We start from the raw sequence: 19,158 nt of genomic DNA, 5'->3' as shown, positions 1-19,158 counted from the left end.
TCCGGAATTCATTCCAAAATTAAACAAATGTTTACATGTCAAAAAATAGAATTTTGTCATCACAAACTTCAGTTCAATACAGCATTTGAGAGTCAATGAACCTACAACTAAATGTTTCACACGTATAATTCATTAACAGATTTATATGAATGGTAAGATATTTATTTTTGTTTCTTCCTATAAACTGATCATGTCATATAATATTTTGGAAATAAGGCTGTGTAGACGTTAATTATTCTGTCTAAACTTTCTTGTACTATAGTCTATACACATCCTTTATGGTTAGCTTGGGAAAAAATATACAAGGGTACGACTCCGAGTTGTAAGTAAGTTTAGATTTGATTTTATTATTTTATGTGCTTATGTCACAGGCGGATTTAGGGGGGGCCAGGGTGCCCGGGCCCCCCCTTTTTGGGAAAAAAATTGGTTGCTTATATAGGGAATCACTGAAGCATGACTGGAGCGGGCCCCCTCTTAGGTCAGTCAGTAGGCCCCCGCTTATGAAAATTTCTGGATCCGCCACTGCTTATGTCATGTATGTGCTTGATGTTTTTTATATCCTGTTCTTATGTAAAGAATTAAGTTGCTTAGCTTTTATAATAGTATTTAATATGGTATACACAAGGCAAACATGGCTGATTGCATATCAACCAAAGTGTCTTTATCACCTCATCGCTATTTGTCCGCCATTACTGGATATCACACAGGTTCCCATAAAATTTTGACATCACAATACAAAATATCTGACGCCACAATGAAAAAGTGATTGTTGTTTGCGTCAAAAGTTCAAGCGAACGGGTCAGCCGGGGTTTAGCGATAAGGTGTATAGGGCCCATATTGAGCATATAAATCTGATCCAATAAAAATCACTGAGTTCATGCAATATCTACACACGTATGGAATACTGGTGGTACATGCTTTTTGTATACATTTGTGGTCATAAATAAATAAATAAATAAGTGGAGAGGGCCAGTACAAAGAGGGATAACTCCATTTGTAACTTTGCTTAACTTAACCCTTGACAACTTATCAAAATTTTATTGGGGCCTCATTGCCCAAGTGGTCTAAGTACAAAAATGTAGTTACTACTGTAATCACTAGCCAGTCAACACTGAGGTTGAAAGCCCCCCCCCCCCCCTTTTTTTTTTCGTGTGGGTGCACTTGACTCCAATCTTAATTGACTAGGATTGTCAGTTTTCTTATCTAAGGTTGGTGGTTTTATGCGGGCACTCCGGCTTCCTCCACCAATAAAAACTGGACCCAACAAAATAGCCTAAAACCTGGGCTTAAAAGTGGTGTTATTACACCAAAAATTATATCAATCAAAACTTTGTCAAAGAATTGTTTTATTAAAAAAATTTAGAGGGGACATTCAAATATGAAATGCTCTTCATCCATCATGTCCATGTCATCTTCAACTTATCCAACATGCATGTTTTAACATAACATTTGTGATCCATCTATAGTTTTTCGCATAATTATCTGTCTCTAATTTTAAGGAGTGTGCAATTATTTTTATCTTGCCTATCTTTAATTTGCTTAATTTCAAATAGTTTAATTACTTAACAAACAAACAAAAATGTTAAAAGAATAATTCAAGAGTTGACCTTTGTCTGATATTAGAGTATTTTCACTTAAATCTTTCACATGTTTTCATTTTCAAGTTATTTATTCTTAACTGTATAAAATAATTACATATTACAACATTTATATTATTTAGGTCAAGATCTTGAAAACCATTTTGTAATATTTTCTAAGTGTAGCTCTTTATCTAAAATATATATGTGTCATACATTGTATAATAAACCATTTAAAATATATATGTGAAATCTCCTTAATTCAGAAATAACGTCAAAATAATACTCGCTTTTCTAATTTCCAATATGATCAGCGAAGAAATATGTGCTATTAAATAATTTGTAGATGTAAATAAATTAAAGAAACAACCAAATATCTGTTCCAATACAAATTCTCAATTTTGAATATTTAGACCATTCTTAGTATTGGACCGGGTCACTTTACATACATGTATATTAAATGAGATAGAAGTTTTATTTTGATTTTTCTTTGTTTTTTAGCCTGATCTCTGATGGAAGAGAATTTCAAGATGTCACGGTCTGATGAGTATGACCCACTCATTGCCAATCAAGGTAATTATTATTTGACACTGTTACACTCAGTCATTAAATTTTCACTCTTTTATATACTCTTTATTTGGAGCGTGTTTGTGTAAGTATATTATTTTAGTGACATATATAAAATTTACAAATTATCAATATACAGTTTAAATTCTCAGGGGAAATAATTTTTATGTCTATCTAATACATGTACCTGTACTTAATTTTTTTTCAATTTCCAATTTTTCTGTTATTCTTTAAGTGGATGCATGCTTTATCATGTTTTTTGTACCACTTTAGGAAAATGTGTGAATTAATACCATGTGAACAGTGGCGGATCCAGAAATTTCATAAGTGGGGGCCCACTGGCTGCCTAAGAGGGGGCCGATTTCGTCAAGCCTCAGTGATTCCCTATATAAGCAACCAAATTTTTTTCTCAAAAGGGGGGGGCCCAGGCCCCCCCCCTGGGCCCCCCCTCCCTTAATCCGCCTCTGGTGTAGCATCATTGTAACTATTAAAGTTAAACAGGTAAAAGTATTCTGTGATCAGGTAAACTTCATTGGTCTAATTCATCTTTTGTCACAATCAAAGTTTTTCATCAAAAACTTGGTCAAGCTGGTAAACTTGGTTTAAATCATTGGTTGTCACTACCAAAGTTTTTCATCAAAAACTTGGTCAAAACTGGTAAACTTGAATTGGTCCAAGTCATTGGTCATTTGTCACTACCAAAGTTTTTCATCAAACTTGGTCAATGGAAAATATGGTAAAATAAAAAACTGAATTGTGTTAGTTTAAATAAAAATAGCATGAGCTTATATTTCTTCAATTTTCAAAGTGTTGAGTCTACCAACAATTTAAGAATGTTATGTGCTCACACAAAATGTACTTCGGTCAATGCTTTTACATCCCATAAATTTACAAAAAGAAGCATTCAATTCTTAAATGCAATTTTTTCTTTTGTGTATGGTATGTTATTATGAGGACATCGTATATATAATGGTCAAATGAAAAACTTTTGTAAAATCTCAAATCTTATTATATTGCAGCAGCAATTTATGTCAACACATAATGATGTTTAAAATTGGCAAAGGGAGATAATTTGGAGTTTTTCAATGTGATAAACATTTTAAAAGTCATCTGGGGCCAAAATGAAATCATGTTTTTGATTGATATTTATTTTTACCATATCATAAAGTAACAACTGATAGTGTAATAAATGCAATTTGCAATAAAAACAAAAAAATAATATTTTTGCTGACATTTTTGTACCTTCCAGCCTCCTTTAGACTCACATTATCATTCATGATTGTCTAATGATGTTGCTAACAGATTATATACATAATACATTCATCTTTATCATACAAATTTAACAATTTATTAGAAATTTTGTAGATTTATATGTAAAAATTGTCACAAATATCAGATTGACATTTTATGAATTATTGACTTCCATATATTGTTGTCATTCTGCCAATAAAATCTTTTCAACTTCTTATGATACAATTCATTTGTTTCCCTAAAGAATATAAAATAATGTAAGCATTTAGACGGCCTTTAATTTACACTTAAATCAGTTATAATAGCAATCAGATTATTTTGATGTTTTTTTTTATATTTACTACTCCAAAATGAAAATTTTGCAGGGATATGAAAACAAATATGACATAATTATATCAGACTGAATTTTATAAAAAAAAACCTGAAACTGTAAACATCTAAATAGCTATTTCTTGTTTCACTGAAAACCTGATAATACTATATTTAGGAGTAAACAATTTAAAGGTTCATGTTTTATATAAAAAATACTTTTACTAGTAATTTCCGTGTATGCTAATGACTTCAATTTATAAAAAAAAATCACGGATGTAGATTTTTTGAGTCAAAATGAGAATGACTATCTCTATTATATGGATTTAAAACCAGAAAAAAACCAGAAAACATCATTCCTTAACATTTTTATAATAGAATATAATCCTAGGTGAAGAAAAGTTCAGGAAAAAAGCATGCTATTAGATTAGGTTAGATAAACAACAAATAACAGATCAGGTACATATATAGCAAGGTAGACTCAACTTAAACAATACCAGCTGGTCAATTTAATCTAAATCACTCAATTGTAATGTCAATTTTATAATCTGGTTAGACAGGTTGAAAAACTAGGTAAAGGTTAAGGACAGCACATACCAGTACATGTATAGTTAGATCACAATAAATGAAATTTAAAACCAGTCAAGCACATCCAATTTATGTGCTGATAGATTTTACACTTTAATATTTTTTAACCACATTAGTTTTATACATCACATTAAGTGTGGAGATAAATATATATGTATTCCTCTTTTGATGATACCTATGACTTAACAGGTAAGTATATATATACATGTATATATATTATGTAAGACTTATTATTTACATTGAAAAGGAAAATCGAAAAGTATCAAAATATATAACAAGGACTCTGTAACTTTTTCATGTTCTATCAATTATTTTTCCAGTTTCATTCTTTGCTTTTCCAGCAATTTCATGAGTCATGAGTGAGGGTCGGTATGGGGGTCCTTGGTTTCAGTGTTTTTTTCTCATTTCATTATAATGTTTCTCTGTTTTTCTTATCTTTTGATCCATTTTTAGGTGGTATTGGCCCATTACTCTATATTATGTTAACCAGATTGTGACCCTTATGAGTATAATTATGAACTGAAGCTAGAAGAAGTCTCGTTTTTATATGATTGTAAAATTTTTGTGGTCGTATATTGCTAGCACGTCGTCATTGTCGTCACCATCGTCCAAAGACACTTGATTTCCAGACAATAACTTTAGTTTAAGTGAATAGAAATCTATGAACCCCAAAATGAAGGTTTGGATTGATTTTGGGGGTTGTGGTCCTAACAGTTTAGGAATTAGGGGCCAAAATAAGCATTTTTCTAGTTTCTAGACAATATTTTATGGAACAGTGTAGGGATCTCTCTGAAATTATACCACAAGGTTCCATACCAGAAACGGATGGTAATGATTGGACTAAGGGGGTATATGGCTCAAACTGTTTAGGAATTAGGGGGGGAAAATATGGAAAAAACAAGGGTTTTACTGGTTAATGGACAATTAAGACAATTTTAAAGCAGTGTAAGGGAGGTTATCCAAATGATAAAAAAAAATGTTTGGATTACCTCCCTTACCCTGCTTTAATGTATGTATTTTTTTCTCATTTCAGATTTTCAGAAAATTATAGTGCGAGTGGGGCATCCGTGTACTGTGGACACATTCTTGTTTAAATTTTTATTATGTATTTAAATTTATTTTTATGTAATTATGGTTGCAAACTCCATTGGAAATTTGAATTGAGATTTTGACCTTATCTTGAGGGAAAGAATTATTTCTTTTGGAAAAAGGGGGGGGAATTAATAGAGGGGATTTTTTCTTAAGATTTCTAAAATCAAAAAAAGAAAATTTCTTCAAATATTTTTTTTTGAAGGAGGGAATCAATTAATAGTTATAAGATAGCTTTGTAAATTGCAATAATGGTGGAGTATTGTAATGTATTGTTAAATAATAAAAAAAGAAGAACCATAGAAGACCAAGGGACATGAAAACAGAAATATCTGATGTCTTCTAGATTACCAGATGGCATTCAAAAAAGGCAATACACATTAACAGGTCATATTATGACTATAATGATTAAAACTATGGTTCTAACCAATTTTTACAGTTTTGTGTGAGTTGTACATCAAGTGTACCTCTGTATTTCAGAAGAAAGTTCTGATGTCAATCCTGATGCTGTTCCATATGAAGAAGCTCTGAAAGAAACAGGTATAGTGGGATGTATACAGGGTTTATGATTAGCAAGGTCCAAAATCAAAGATTTGTTTAATTTTTATCAATATGAACTTTCCAAATGTCTTATTGACCATTTATAATCACTTTTATTTACGTAAAAGTTGGATTTCTGAGAGAACCCCATATTTTATGCACATCTTCAATAAATAACAGTATGCTGCAAGATATTTTATTCAAAAAAGAGAATAGAAATGTATGACACTGGACCAAACAAAACACTTTATTAAAACTGAAATTTAAAATGAACTCAAACACTATGTCTACATTACGGTAATAAAAAAATATGATGCATGTTACCAGGCATATAGAAAAATTACTGTCTATGTAAGGCTGTTATGTAAACTTGTGTAATGTTTCATGAAAACAAGATTGCTGACTGATTTAAACTTTTCATTTTTGAATGAACTATGTGTATATAAACTTCAGAAATTGGCAAAGTTAAATATTTGATTATTTGTTTACATTGTATTTGCGAAACTGCGATATTTGACTGGAAAGTTAGAGACACTTGAAACTATCAACATCACACAACAACTTTATTTTTGTGGCATTAGCATTTTTTCTTGTGACTAAAAAATTGTATGAGAAATTCTGTGATGTCCAGTTATGGTGTACTAAATATACTGATAAGTTGTGCCATGCCTCTGCGGTATGAGCTTTGCTCATTATTGAAGGCCATACGATGACCTATAGTTGTTAATTTCTGTGTCATTTTGGTCTCTTGTGCAGAGTTGTCTCATTGGCAATTATACCACATCTTCCTTTTTTTATACTTATAACTTTATTATTTTTGTAATTTTAGGTTATGGAAGATTCCATTTTAAGGTACTAGCTCTGTGTGGATGGGCAGTATCCAGTGATGCCATTGAGGTGCTATCCGTTTCATTCCTTTTACCCGCAGCCAGCTGTGACCTTGACATTGGATCATCTGATAAAGGATGGCTCAATGCTATTGTTTTTATTGGTATGGATAATAATTTAAGACCAACAGTCGCATAAGCATTACAACAAATCTAAACAAAATAATCATGACAAGAATTTGTATTTAATTTATCATTTATGGCGAAACACTTATGCATTAGCACAAACACCTTTTTGCATAAAACAAAATATACTCATGTAAACAAAATCTATTTATGACATTTTAAAAATTCAATATAGGTCGTAACTCTTTACTGGTTTTCCATGGAAACTCAGTTGATTAATAATTAAGAACCTCATGTCAGTTTAAAAGATACGGTTCTTGTTAATTGAAATTGTAACTCTTGTTATCTTTTTCAATAGGTATGTTATTGGGAGGTTATTTCTAACTGACATTATAACTCATGTTATCTTTTTCAATAGGTATGTTATTGGGAGGTTATTTCTAACTGACTTTATAACTCATGTTAACTTTTTCAATAGGTATGTTATTGGGAGGTTATTTCTAATTGACATTGTAACTCAACATTGTAACTGATGTTAACTTTTTCAATAGGTATGTTATTTGGAGGTTATTTCTAACTGACATTGTAATTGATGTTAACTTTTACAATAGGTATGTTATTGGGAGGTTATTTCTGGGGATCATTAGCTGACCACCAAGGAAGAAGGTCCATACTGATGTGGTCTCTAACAGTGAATGGAATAGGGGTACTTGCCTCCAGTGTAGTACAAACATTCTGGGCTTTCCTACTCTGTAGGTTTATTAGTGGAATTGGGTAAGTAATACTAGTAGCTCAGATTTGATTTCTTTTACAAAGATAAATTCTTGAATTTAGTAAAGTTACATGAACATTGTATTTGTAAAATTGATTGCATAGAGAACAATTAGAAAATTGGTGAAAGGTCAGCTGTTAGTACATTGATTTCAAATGCCTGGTCTTTTTTCCGTTCAACTATATATAATGAATAGAGGTTATATCCAATAAAAAAAGAACTAAATTACAGAAATTGCTTAAATTTTACAATTGTTTAGTTTTAAGTACAGCTTATTTGAAAAAAAATAATAAGAAATACAGGTCACAGATGAGTTAAAAAATGAAATGCAAAAAAATCACATTTTTGTCCCAAAGGGAGATAATTTGGAGCTTTACCAATGGTTTAAACATTTTAAAAGTCATTTGGGGCAAAACAATTGATTTTTTGGGTTGATTTTTGTTCCATATCATAAAGTAGCAACTTTAAGTGTAATAAATAAAATTTGTATTAAATGAGAAAAAAAATGTTTAAAATTTTGATTATCCTTAAAAGAAAACTAAGTAACTTTTATAAATAAGGGAACTGAAAATGGTTATTGGTTATACTGACTTCTATTACTAATTATGTATATTATTTATCTCTAAACTAGAGACTGTGTATTATAATATATCCCTGAACTTTGTCAAAAGACTTGCTTCAGACCCCTCTCTTTGTATTACAAGAAAAAAGTGGTATAAAGTGATCACTTCTTCTGTCTTCTTGCTTTGTCATCTCCATCACACTTTGTTAATCTGGATCTTATTGTAAACGCTTTAGAACATTTTAACCAAACTTGCACAGATTCATCAAAAAGACATGATGATTTCCATCTTTGTTTTATGCCCCACCTACGAAAGTAGAGGTGCATTATTATTTCTGGTCTGTTCGTCCATTCAATTGTTTGTTCGTCCATCATCTGTCCCGCTGCAGGTTAAAGTTTTTAGTCAAGGTTGTTTTTGATGAAGTTGAAGTCAGAACAACTTGAAAATTGAAACTTGTACACATGTTCCCTATGATATGATCTTTTTAATTTTCATTCAAAATAAGAGTTTTTATCCCAATTTCATGGTCTATTGAACATAGAAAATGATAGCGTAAGTGGGGCATCAGTGTACTATGGACATATTCTTGTTTTTTTGTATCTAAGTGAATTAAGCTCACCTAGTCGAAAGGTCCAGTGTGAGCTACTTGTATTCCCATTATTGGTGTCCATTATTTGTCATTTGTTAACTTTAATATGAATCTTGGCCAAAATTTGACAGCAATCAAAAAAAAACAAGCAAACCATTAAAGACATCTGTCATGTACACTATCAATCTCTATGTTCTAGTGTTGGAGGAAGCATCCCAGTTATATTTTCATACTTCACTGAATTTCAACCAAAAGAAAAAAGAGGAATGATGATTAGTGCCTTAGCTACATTCTGGATGTGTGGGAACATCATAGCTGCAGGTAAATTATACATTCTGGATATGTGGGAACATTAATATTATAGCTGTAGGTAAATTAGGCATTCTGGATGTGTGGGAACATCATAGATGCAGGTAAATTATACATTCTGGATATGTGGGAACATTATAGCTGCGGGTAAATTATACACTCTGGATGTGTGGGGACATTATAGTTGCAGGTAAATTATATAGGCTAGATGTGTGGGAATGTCATAGCTGCAGGTAAATAATACATTCTGGATGTGTGGGAACATTATAGCTGCAGGTAAATTATACATTCTGGACGTGTGAGGACATTATAGCTGCAGGTAAATTATACACTCTGAATGTGTGGGGACATTATAGTTGCAGGTAAATTATACACTCTGGATGTGTGGGGACATTATAGCTGCAGGTAAATTATACACTCTGAATGTGTGGGGACATTATAGTTGCAGGTAAATTATACACTCTGGACGTGTGAGGACATTATAGCTGCAGGTAAATTATACACTCTGAATGTGTGGGGACATTATAGTTTATATATTCAGAATATGTGGGAACATCATAGCTGCAGGTAAATTATACATTCTGGATGTGTGAGAACATCAAAGCTGCAGGTAAATTATACACTCTTGATGTGTGGGTACATCATAGCTGCAGGTAAATTATACATTCTAAATGTGTTGGAACATTATAGCTGCAGGTAAATTATGCATTCTGGATGTGTGGGAACATTATAGCTGCAAACTTTTTCTCCTGAAACTATAATAGATCAAAGCAGAAAAATAGTCCATTTTTGGTTGTTGGCCACAACCTTCAACCAAAATAAATTTGTCATATAAAGATCAGTGGCGAATCCAGAAATTTACATAAGTGGGGGCCCACTGACTGACCTAAGAGGGGGCCCGCTCCAGTCATGCTTCAATGATTCCCTATATAAGTAACCAAATTTTACCCAAAAAGGGGGGGCCCGGGCCCCCTGACCCCCCCCCCCCCCTAAATCCGCCTCTGAAGATGACTATGGATCAGATATAATACCAAAAACTATGGTGGTCCTTGTATGTGGTGAATATCCCTTGAAGCAAAAACTATTGAAATTAAGATGAAATGTTAGACAAAAACTATCATTTTCTTCCTTAAAGTGCACAACTGGGATATCATAATGACATCATACATTTTATAAAATGTCAGAAATTGTTGATTTTATACAATATTAACCCCTTGTTAACCTACTCCTTTGATTGTTTTGTAGGTTTAGCCTGGGCAATAATTCCACGTGATATAGGATACATCTCATCAAGTTTTAAATTCTCTAGCTGGAGGATATTTGTAGCTACTTGTGCTGTACCCAGTCTGTCTTCAGCTTTCTTATTCACATTGATGCCTGAAAGTCCCAAATTTCTTCTTATAGTAAGTGTATATATATATATATATATATGAGTCTGAAAGAATACCGATAAATAGATGGAAAACAAAACACTAAAAAGTGTTGAATATCATTGCACAAAGATGGAAAAACTGAACAGATGATATAAATTATACAATAATTGTTACACAATCTTTCAGACTCATATAATTTTTCCTGTTTGTGTAGTATTGTCAATTTTGATGATCCAATACCTATTAAGTTTACTGGTTGGTAGATTCTTATAGACTCTATGTATATATATATATATATATATGGTAAATAGTATTTATAATTGTTTATAGACTTTAGAGGATTTAGAGCTATATATATTTTGAAGATATCTCATTAACATATGTAATATTTCCCTGACAATTTGAAACATAAGGCATCATCTGATCATCATTCTACCATCTTTACTAGAAGATCAATGCTTATTTTCTCTAGTAACATTGCACTAGCATTATTGTCCAAATTAGTAAGTCTTTCATTTTCTGTTGCTTATTGGAAGAAATTTGTATAAAAAAACTGTGAATATTTTAATGTTTTATCTTCAAATTTTGTGAATAAGGATGTGTCATCTATATTAGCTGAATAAATGATCCTCTTATGGTCCTTGTTATATGTTTTTTGTTAATTTGATGATCTATGGTCAGCTTATTTATATGCTGTTTTATTTAAATCTTATAACAGATTTTTTATTCCTTTTAACTAGTGCTTAGATTGGTTTTAAATGAAGTTGAGAGATGTTTTAAAAATATCTAAAGTTGATACCAAAGATACTGCAATTGAACTTCAGAAAATCTTAAGACTAAGGCTTTTAGCAATTTGTTTCACTTAATAGTTTCTTGTCCATGTGCCCAATATCTTTGAATCTCTATTTTCATTTTTTTATTTTTTTTTATTTATCTAGGCTGGCAAAGCATCTCAAGCCATTAAAGTACTAACTAAAGTACATGACAGTAACTTCTCACATAGAAAGTCAAAAGAATACAAGGTAATGCTTATAGACTGGGGAAACATGTAAATTCCTGATTGTGATTTTCATTAATAATATAATCATTTTAAAAGTAAAAAGATGTGGCATATATGCCAATGAGACACCTCTTCACCGGGACTAAAATAGGTAGAAGGTTAACAAATATAGGTCATCAAATAGCTTCTACAATGAGCAAAACCCATAATACCTAGCAAGCTATAATTTTTATAGATGGCCCTGAAAAGACAAATAGATAACAATTCAAACAAGAAATTTTACCATACTTAAGTTATCATGTCCCTTAAGCCTTTATAAATTAAACAAATGCTGAATTTTGTTTGATTAATTCTCTAACATCAGGTTACCTTCACCAAATGCTACAAAAACCTATACACAATGCAAATTACCTCAGAACTCTGATCAAGTGTAAATTTGGGTAGATCCACTTTTACTGCTCTGAGTTATGTCCCTTTATAACATTATATGCAAGCAAGAGCATCATCTGTGTTTATTCAAATACTATAAGCAACAGGTCAACTATGTTTAGTGTTTGTAAGGTGTCACTGGCATATCCAGAAATTGCCATAGACTTGCTTAGAGGGGCCCACTCTTTAGTGATTACCTAAATAATCAACCTATTTTTCCCACAAAAGGAGGGACTTGTGGGCACCCTTATTTTTAACATTATATCAATCATGGTCAATAAAACAGATGAAGATACAATAGAAATTTTTCCATTCATCTGTCAATTTAAGCATGTCTTCAATGACTCCTTATAGTTTTACAAGTTCTCACTAATTGTTAATGCAATAGGTAATAGGTTTCGTAAAGACAATTTTTTTAACCATCCTTTAATGCTGATACCGGTAGCTATTTTTATAAAGAATTGTGCACATTCTTTATCTTATTAAAAGAATATATAAAAATAGAAAGAAGGAGATGTGAAATATGACTTCAGTTATTGTTTTTTTTTAGATAAAATCCCTGATATTAGCCACAGATACTAGTAAAGCCGAATATCTAGAACAACACAATGGAAACGATGTGGGCTGTATAGCTAAACTAGGAACAGGTTGTACTGTGGTAAATAATCATTACACTTTTACTGTTTTTCAGTTATGTCCCTTTATAACTTTATATGGTAGACAAGCAGGGGCATCATCTGTGTCCAATGGACACATTCCCCATTTATTTATATATATATTGATACATAATTGATATTTTTTTTTTAATTCAGTTATCTTGATTTAATATGTTTTATTATTACAGAATTTTCCTATGAATTATAACATTTATATTTTTTTTTATACTTAATCCATTTTTTCTCCATCGTCAAATTACAGATAAATTTTAAAGCATTTGATTTTGAGTAGATGATTTTATGACCAAACCTTATGTTTTAATTGTACCTTTTCTTTCCATTTCAGTTAAAAGAATCAACAAAACAACTATTTCGTCCTCCTTTATTGAAGAGTACAGTTTTAATGTTAATAGTCAATTTTGTTTTAGCTTTTGGGTAAGTTCCAGTATTTTGTAATGAAGCTATATTTGATTCAAATTTGGAAGGTAGATCATATTAAAGAGCAGGTATAATCAGTTGAGGAGAAGAAAATCTAATGTTTTGAATCACATGTTTTGTAACTGAGTTGAGGCCTATGCTTGCAGACTGGAAGTTCCCAGGCTTAGCACTAGCCAGGTTGCTATTACTTTTGATATTGATACTTGAGAAATTTTAAATTTACACAAAGAAGAAAATATTATTCAATTTTAAAATTTATAGGTTATCTAAGGTTTTGAGTTTCCTTCCTTCATTTTCATCGAAGGGCCACAGCTCTGAAATGACATGACAGAAAACTGCATTTGCCACCATCAAATTATTTCTGAGTGAGGATGGAGTTTGTTCAGCAATGTATTTACATCTGTACATGTGACTTGTATTTATACATTCTTTATCTTTTGTTTTAAAGGTACTATGGACTTTGGATGTGGTTTCCAGAGTTATTTAGTCGAATGAAAGATGGTGGTTCTCCTTGTGACCATTCCAATTTTATAAACCAGACAAGTAAAAATGAGACTACTTGTAATTACAAAGACAATTGGGTGTATTTCTCAGGATTTATGACTGCTCTGTCAAACTTACCAGGAAATATTCTCACCATTTTCTTAATGGACAGAATAGGAAGAAAGCAGTTATTAGGTAAGAAAAACATACCAGATATTTTGTAAAAGATATTATGTCATGGAAGTATATTTAGCTCACGAAAAATCCAATGGCTATTTTAATGGGAGGTTAAGAATGCCATCCATGCAAGTTTTCTGGAATAGAACGTATTCATTTAAATGGAACATACATAATAAATCTGGTTTTACTGAGTGAAATACCTGCTGTTATTTAATTTAGTTTGGTAAATGGGGAATGAATGAAAAATCAGAACTTGCTTCATGTAATCTAGATTTATATATGTATATAGACTCACACCAAAATTACATAGATTATCTGGAATTTTTCTGAAAGTCATTGAAATGATAAACAAAGTATGCATTCATTTTTTTTAAAAATGTTGTAACACTTATACTTTAATATATTTTTTTTACCCCTTCCAAGGGAATGATTATTTCTTAAGATAAGTTAGGGGGAAATCAATTTTTGGTGAATAAATTAAATTTTGTAGGTAGAAATAACTATCTAAAATGTAGAGTATTATCCGATTTTCATTTAAACATCTGATATCTTGTTTTAAAAAAACTTGTGATTTATGTCTTATTTCAGCAATGAGTATGGTGTTGTCAGGTGTAAGTGTGTTCTTCATACCACTAATCCACAATAAATATGAGAATCTGGGTATATCTTGTGTATTTGGTGCTGTATCTACCGTAGGATGGAATGCCTTAGATGTTTTATCAGCTGAATTATTTCCTACATCACTCAGGTAATTTATACAGTACCGGTACTTCCTTAATTACTGTAAGTTCTTTTGGGTTTAAAAAAATAATTTACTGATAAAAAGATTTATTTTTAATTATTTCTGAATTCTTGAAAAAGGACTGATTTAGTACAAAAGGAATATTAGTTTTCAAATTTTCAAAGTCAATTTATCATTATTTTCGTTTTAAAATTTCCCTTTAACTTACATCATACATGTATCTCATTACCATATTTGTGTTGTCCTTGACCTCATAATTTTGGTTCAGCATCTACTTTGAAAAAACCTGATTGTCATAGGATTTTCTCACCTATTATGAGTTAAAGTTAATATACTTGGTGAATAAATGTCAGTCAAACAGGGTTCACCAGACTTATACACTTTGAGAAATGGATCTAACCATGAAAACTCAACATAGATTCATGACTGAGGTTCTATGAAGATAAGAAATAGGTCAACTATATAGGTGCAATGAATGATTGTAAGGTTAACATCCAGATTAAATCCTGCATTAAAACCTTGATCTAACAGACTTCCAATTTAAAATTCATACAAAATCAGTGAAGTAGGTGAGACGGTTCAATATATGCACTCTTATTTTATCTTTTCAATGATCCATGTATCACTAAGTCTAAAGTAATTGTAATTAATTTTATTCATTGCTTTTTTTGGGGGAGGGAGGTCCTTAGGAATGATTGAAAAACTAAAATTAAAAGATTGATTTTCAATAGTAATTAAGAAATTCTTTTTGTTAACACAACGATGACATATGCTGTTATAAATATATGTATATGCTTGTTGAATTCATATTCTAACAAATATATGTTTTGTCATTTCAGATCAACAGCCTTTGGTATTATGTCTGGTATCGGTAGGATAGCAGCCATTTTAGGCAATTTAACATTTGGTGAATTAATTGATGTACATTGTGCAATACCTATGATAATAGTTGCTGCTTTGTTAGTATTTGGAGGGTTGGCGTCGATCAAACTGCCAAACACAACAAAGACAGATATTCATTGATATTTAGTTCATTTGTTTGAGATTTTTCTGCCTTTTTAAACCTTAATTGTGTACAAATACAAAAATAAGATGTGGTATGATTGCCAACAAGACCACTCTCCACAAGAGTCTACCATAAACTTGATAAAGCATAGAGAAAGGTAAATGTTGTTTTTTGTACATGTATACTGTGGATTCATTATTATTTGTTGGATACCAATTTTCGTGGATTTTGTGGGTAAAGATGAACCACAAATTTAAATGTTCAACAAAATACAGATTTTCTAAAAAATGTATGCAAATTTTGCCAAAACAACAAAAAATTCAAATATCCACGAATATGCAAGTTTTCATCAATCCACGAAAATTGGTACCCAAGAAAATAAATGAATCCACAGTAAATAATTTTATTCCATTGTTAGGTGATTTTATACAACACCCACCCTGGTGGTTAAAAATGAATCCCAAGAGGACATAATTTGTACCCTAAATAATTCAATAATATCAGGTGTTTTGATTGGTAGATAATTTGATGTGATACCATAGTAATGGTTACTTTGTTTTCTTATATTAACTCAGTAACCAATTGTCCTTTCTCCACTCTGAGCATTTATTATTTTTATCTTAAAATACTTACAAAAGCTTACATGTTGAAAATCTAAAAATAAACCATCTTATGTTGAAAATCTAAAAATTCAATCATCTTATGTTGAAATTTTTTTAGATTTGACCATCTTTATAATTAGTTTAAAATCTAAAAATTCAACCATTTTCTAAAAATTCAACCATCTTATGTTGAAAATCTAAAAATTAAACCATCTTATGTTGAAAATCTAAAAATTCCACCATCTCATGTTGAAAATCTAAAAATTCCACCATCTTATGTTGAAAATCTAAAAATTAAACCATCTTATGTTGAAAATCTAAAAATTCGACCATCTACTGTTGAAAATCTAAAAATTCAACCATGTTGAAAATCTAAAAATAAACCATCTTATGTTGAAAATCTAAAAATTCGACCATCTTATGTTGAAAATCTAAAAATTCAACCATCTTATGTTGAGAATTATGATTAATCACTCACAATATAAAAGGAATCCATACTATATGCTATATGCATGTAAATAACAGCAAATCAGTTTAGGCAATAAAGAAATAGATATGCAAACATTTAAGATTATACCGCTGTTTATTAGATTTTAGCCTATCTATTTGAGATGATGCATAATGTAAAGTGACTACCGTAAAAACATTAATTTTCTTGGGGTTGAAAAATTTCGTGGTTTTGTCTCTATATAAGATTTCATGGGGATTTAATTTCGTGGTTTCAAATAAATGGAAGTGATATCATAGGTAGGTTAAATCTTCGTGGGGTTTTAATTTAGTGGATATATTCTCTCACGAAATAAACGAAATTAAATCCTCCACTAATATTTCTGCTTTAACAGTATATATTTTATCATACTTGTACTATTTTTACATATTCACATAACTTTTTTACCAAACAAAAATAATTAAAACATGATCTGTTCTACAATGTACTAAAACAAAAATATTTTTGCTTGCTTAAATGGATTATCTAGTTGAAGGCTCAAGTTTAAATTGACATGTCTCTCCTAAATCCATTTTGCAGTATGATATCTGTTTATTGTTTTATATTCTTATGATCTGTTATAACCTACCTCTTTAAAACATAAACAAGAAAGATAAGAGACGGATTTAGAGGGAAAAAATTGGTTGATTATATAGGGAATCACTGAAGCAAGACTGGAACAGGCCCCTCTTAGGCAGTCAGTGGGCCCCCTCTTATGAAAATTTCCGGATCCGCCACTGAAGATAGGTGGATCCAATTAAGAAGCCCTCCTGAATCTGCCAGTTTTTATGTTTTAGTAAGACTCATCATTCTTGTGTCTTAATGAGACTTGTGACCATTAAATGTAAAGTTGTCATTTAATCTTTAAATTTTTTAATTGCAACTATTGGCTATAACAACATTTTGTACAGACTTGTAAAGTATTTTATCAAGCATTTAACAAATTTTAACTACCTAGTAGGAATGGCATGAAAAGCCAGCCAAAGAAAGTTTACTAACTAAGCCAAGATTTTGATAGTGAAATTAAAACTTATAAAAACCTATGATGTGAAACATATCACATGCTTGACGTCTCTTTCATGATGTTAGAAGAACAAGGGAAAAAGATATATGACAAAAAAGGGATCATCTTTACATTTGTGTTAATTTTTCTTAATTTTTGTCTTCACACAGTCACTGTTATTGCTCATTTTGTTTGCAATGGTTTAACCTTTGTTGATATGCACACACTACAAAATGGTCAAATTCCATTAAACTACTGTTTAGGTTTTGATATTATATAAATAAGAAAAATATGAAAAACTTATAGTTTTTGGATGACAATTTTCTTTTTCTTTGAATGAAAGCTTAGAGATAGCACAAGAGCTTTCTTTTAATAGGAGTTTTGCCTGTAAATATTTTTCAGAATCTGCAAATCAGTTTTCAGATTAAGATTAAAGCCCTCTGATAAATTGAAATTCCTTCAGGGTTTGCTTTTAGAAAATAAAGTTGTTAAACTATAGCCTTTCTGCCTTGTACTTTTATATTGTTTACAGAAGAGAAAATGAGTTAACCTTACACTCACTAGTCTATTCATGTATCATGTAATTGACATATATATTTTATGTACTTAAAATTCTGTCACTTTATTTATCTGGAACTCAATTAATTTATGTACACAATGTAGAGGGGGAGGACAGGGGGTACCCTTCTCCCTTCTCCCACCCCTCTTCTCCTTTCTCCTACCCCCGTTCTCCTTTCTCCCATTAGAATAAACCATCTCCTTTTGAGATATTTTTTCTTGAAATATTAGTTTTTTTTTAACAGGAGAGATATTTTATTTTTTCTCCTTTCTCCAACTTTTTCTCCTTTCTCCCAGCCTCCCTCTCCTTTTTCCTACCCCTTTCTCCTTTCTCCCACCCTCTTTCTCCTTTCTCCTACCCCCTTTCTCCTACCCCCTTTCTCCCTGTCTCCCTTACCCCTGTCCCCCCCTCAATGTAATGAGATTGTTTTCCTTATTTGTGAAGAGATAATATGATATAGATACTCAGGTTTGAAGCTTGATATTACCAGTAAATTGTCATGAAAATTTATACCTGTATCATGAATAGTAATGATTATTTGCAATAAGTATAATGTAATAAGAACAATGGTTTTAATTGTAATGTCATATTTATTACTGAAAAAGGTTTAAGATTTCTGTATTCTATGCAAGTCCATAAAATTGTAATACACTATTTTTTTCTATGAAAATTGGTAGCTTCATAGTGATTGGAGTTAATTGTAAAAATTGTTGAGTGGGATATGTAGATTTCATTATTATCAAATAATGATGATACTGATAACATATTAATATTTTGTTAAATATTTTGTTACAAATGATATTTATTTATAAATAAATGAAATGTCTATCTTAAAATTGTTTACTTAAAAAAATATCGTTTTATATGAATAAAATGAGATGTGTGGCATTTGTCAATGACACAGAAATCAATCAACACTAAAAACAAAAGACACCTAGACGTCAACATACAGTTTTCAACAACAGAAAGGTGTCTATGCATAATGTTGAGTTCTAAATTATCCTCAGGGGCCTCAGTGCCTGAGTGGTCTAAGTAGCAACTACTAAAATTGAGAATGGAAATGGGGAATGTGTCAAAGAGACAACAACCCGAC

At 31.0% G+C, this 19,158-nt stretch overlaps 1 protein-coding gene across 2 annotated transcripts; it reads left to right on the top strand.

Annotated features, from left to right (window-relative positions):
• Positions 1 to 3: 3 nt before the first annotated feature.
• On the top strand, positions 4 to 18,901 carry LOC139491707 (synaptic vesicle glycoprotein 2C-like). 2 transcript variants are annotated; one of them, XM_071279534.1, is made up of 13 exons: positions 4 to 152; positions 2,079 to 2,150; positions 5,862 to 5,921; positions 6,751 to 6,912; positions 7,486 to 7,648; positions 8,998 to 9,119; positions 10,353 to 10,510; positions 11,419 to 11,502; positions 12,460 to 12,567; positions 12,912 to 13,000; positions 13,452 to 13,681; positions 14,255 to 14,414; positions 15,248 to 18,901. In XM_071279534.1, the coding sequence occupies exons 2-13, from the start codon at positions 2,090 to 2,092 to the stop codon at positions 15,429 to 15,431; spliced, it is 1,581 nt and encodes a 526-aa protein (XP_071135635.1). In that variant the 5' UTR covers positions 4 to 152; positions 2,079 to 2,089; the 3' UTR covers positions 15,432 to 18,901. The 2 variants fall into 2 exon arrangements, with proteins under 2 accessions (XP_071135635.1, XP_071135636.1); XM_071279535.1 differs by lacking the exons at positions 4 to 152; positions 2,079 to 2,150 and adding an exon at positions 4,342 to 4,481.
• The last annotated feature ends 257 nt before the right edge of the window (positions 18,902 to 19,158 follow it).

This window comes from Mytilus edulis, chromosome 10 (assembly GCF_963676685.1).
Source record: "Mytilus edulis chromosome 10, xbMytEdul2.2, whole genome shotgun sequence".
Lineage (NCBI taxonomy): Eukaryota > Metazoa > Mollusca > Bivalvia > Mytilida > Mytilidae > Mytilus > Mytilus edulis.
This window is presented reverse-complemented; position numbering and strand designations above follow the sequence as displayed.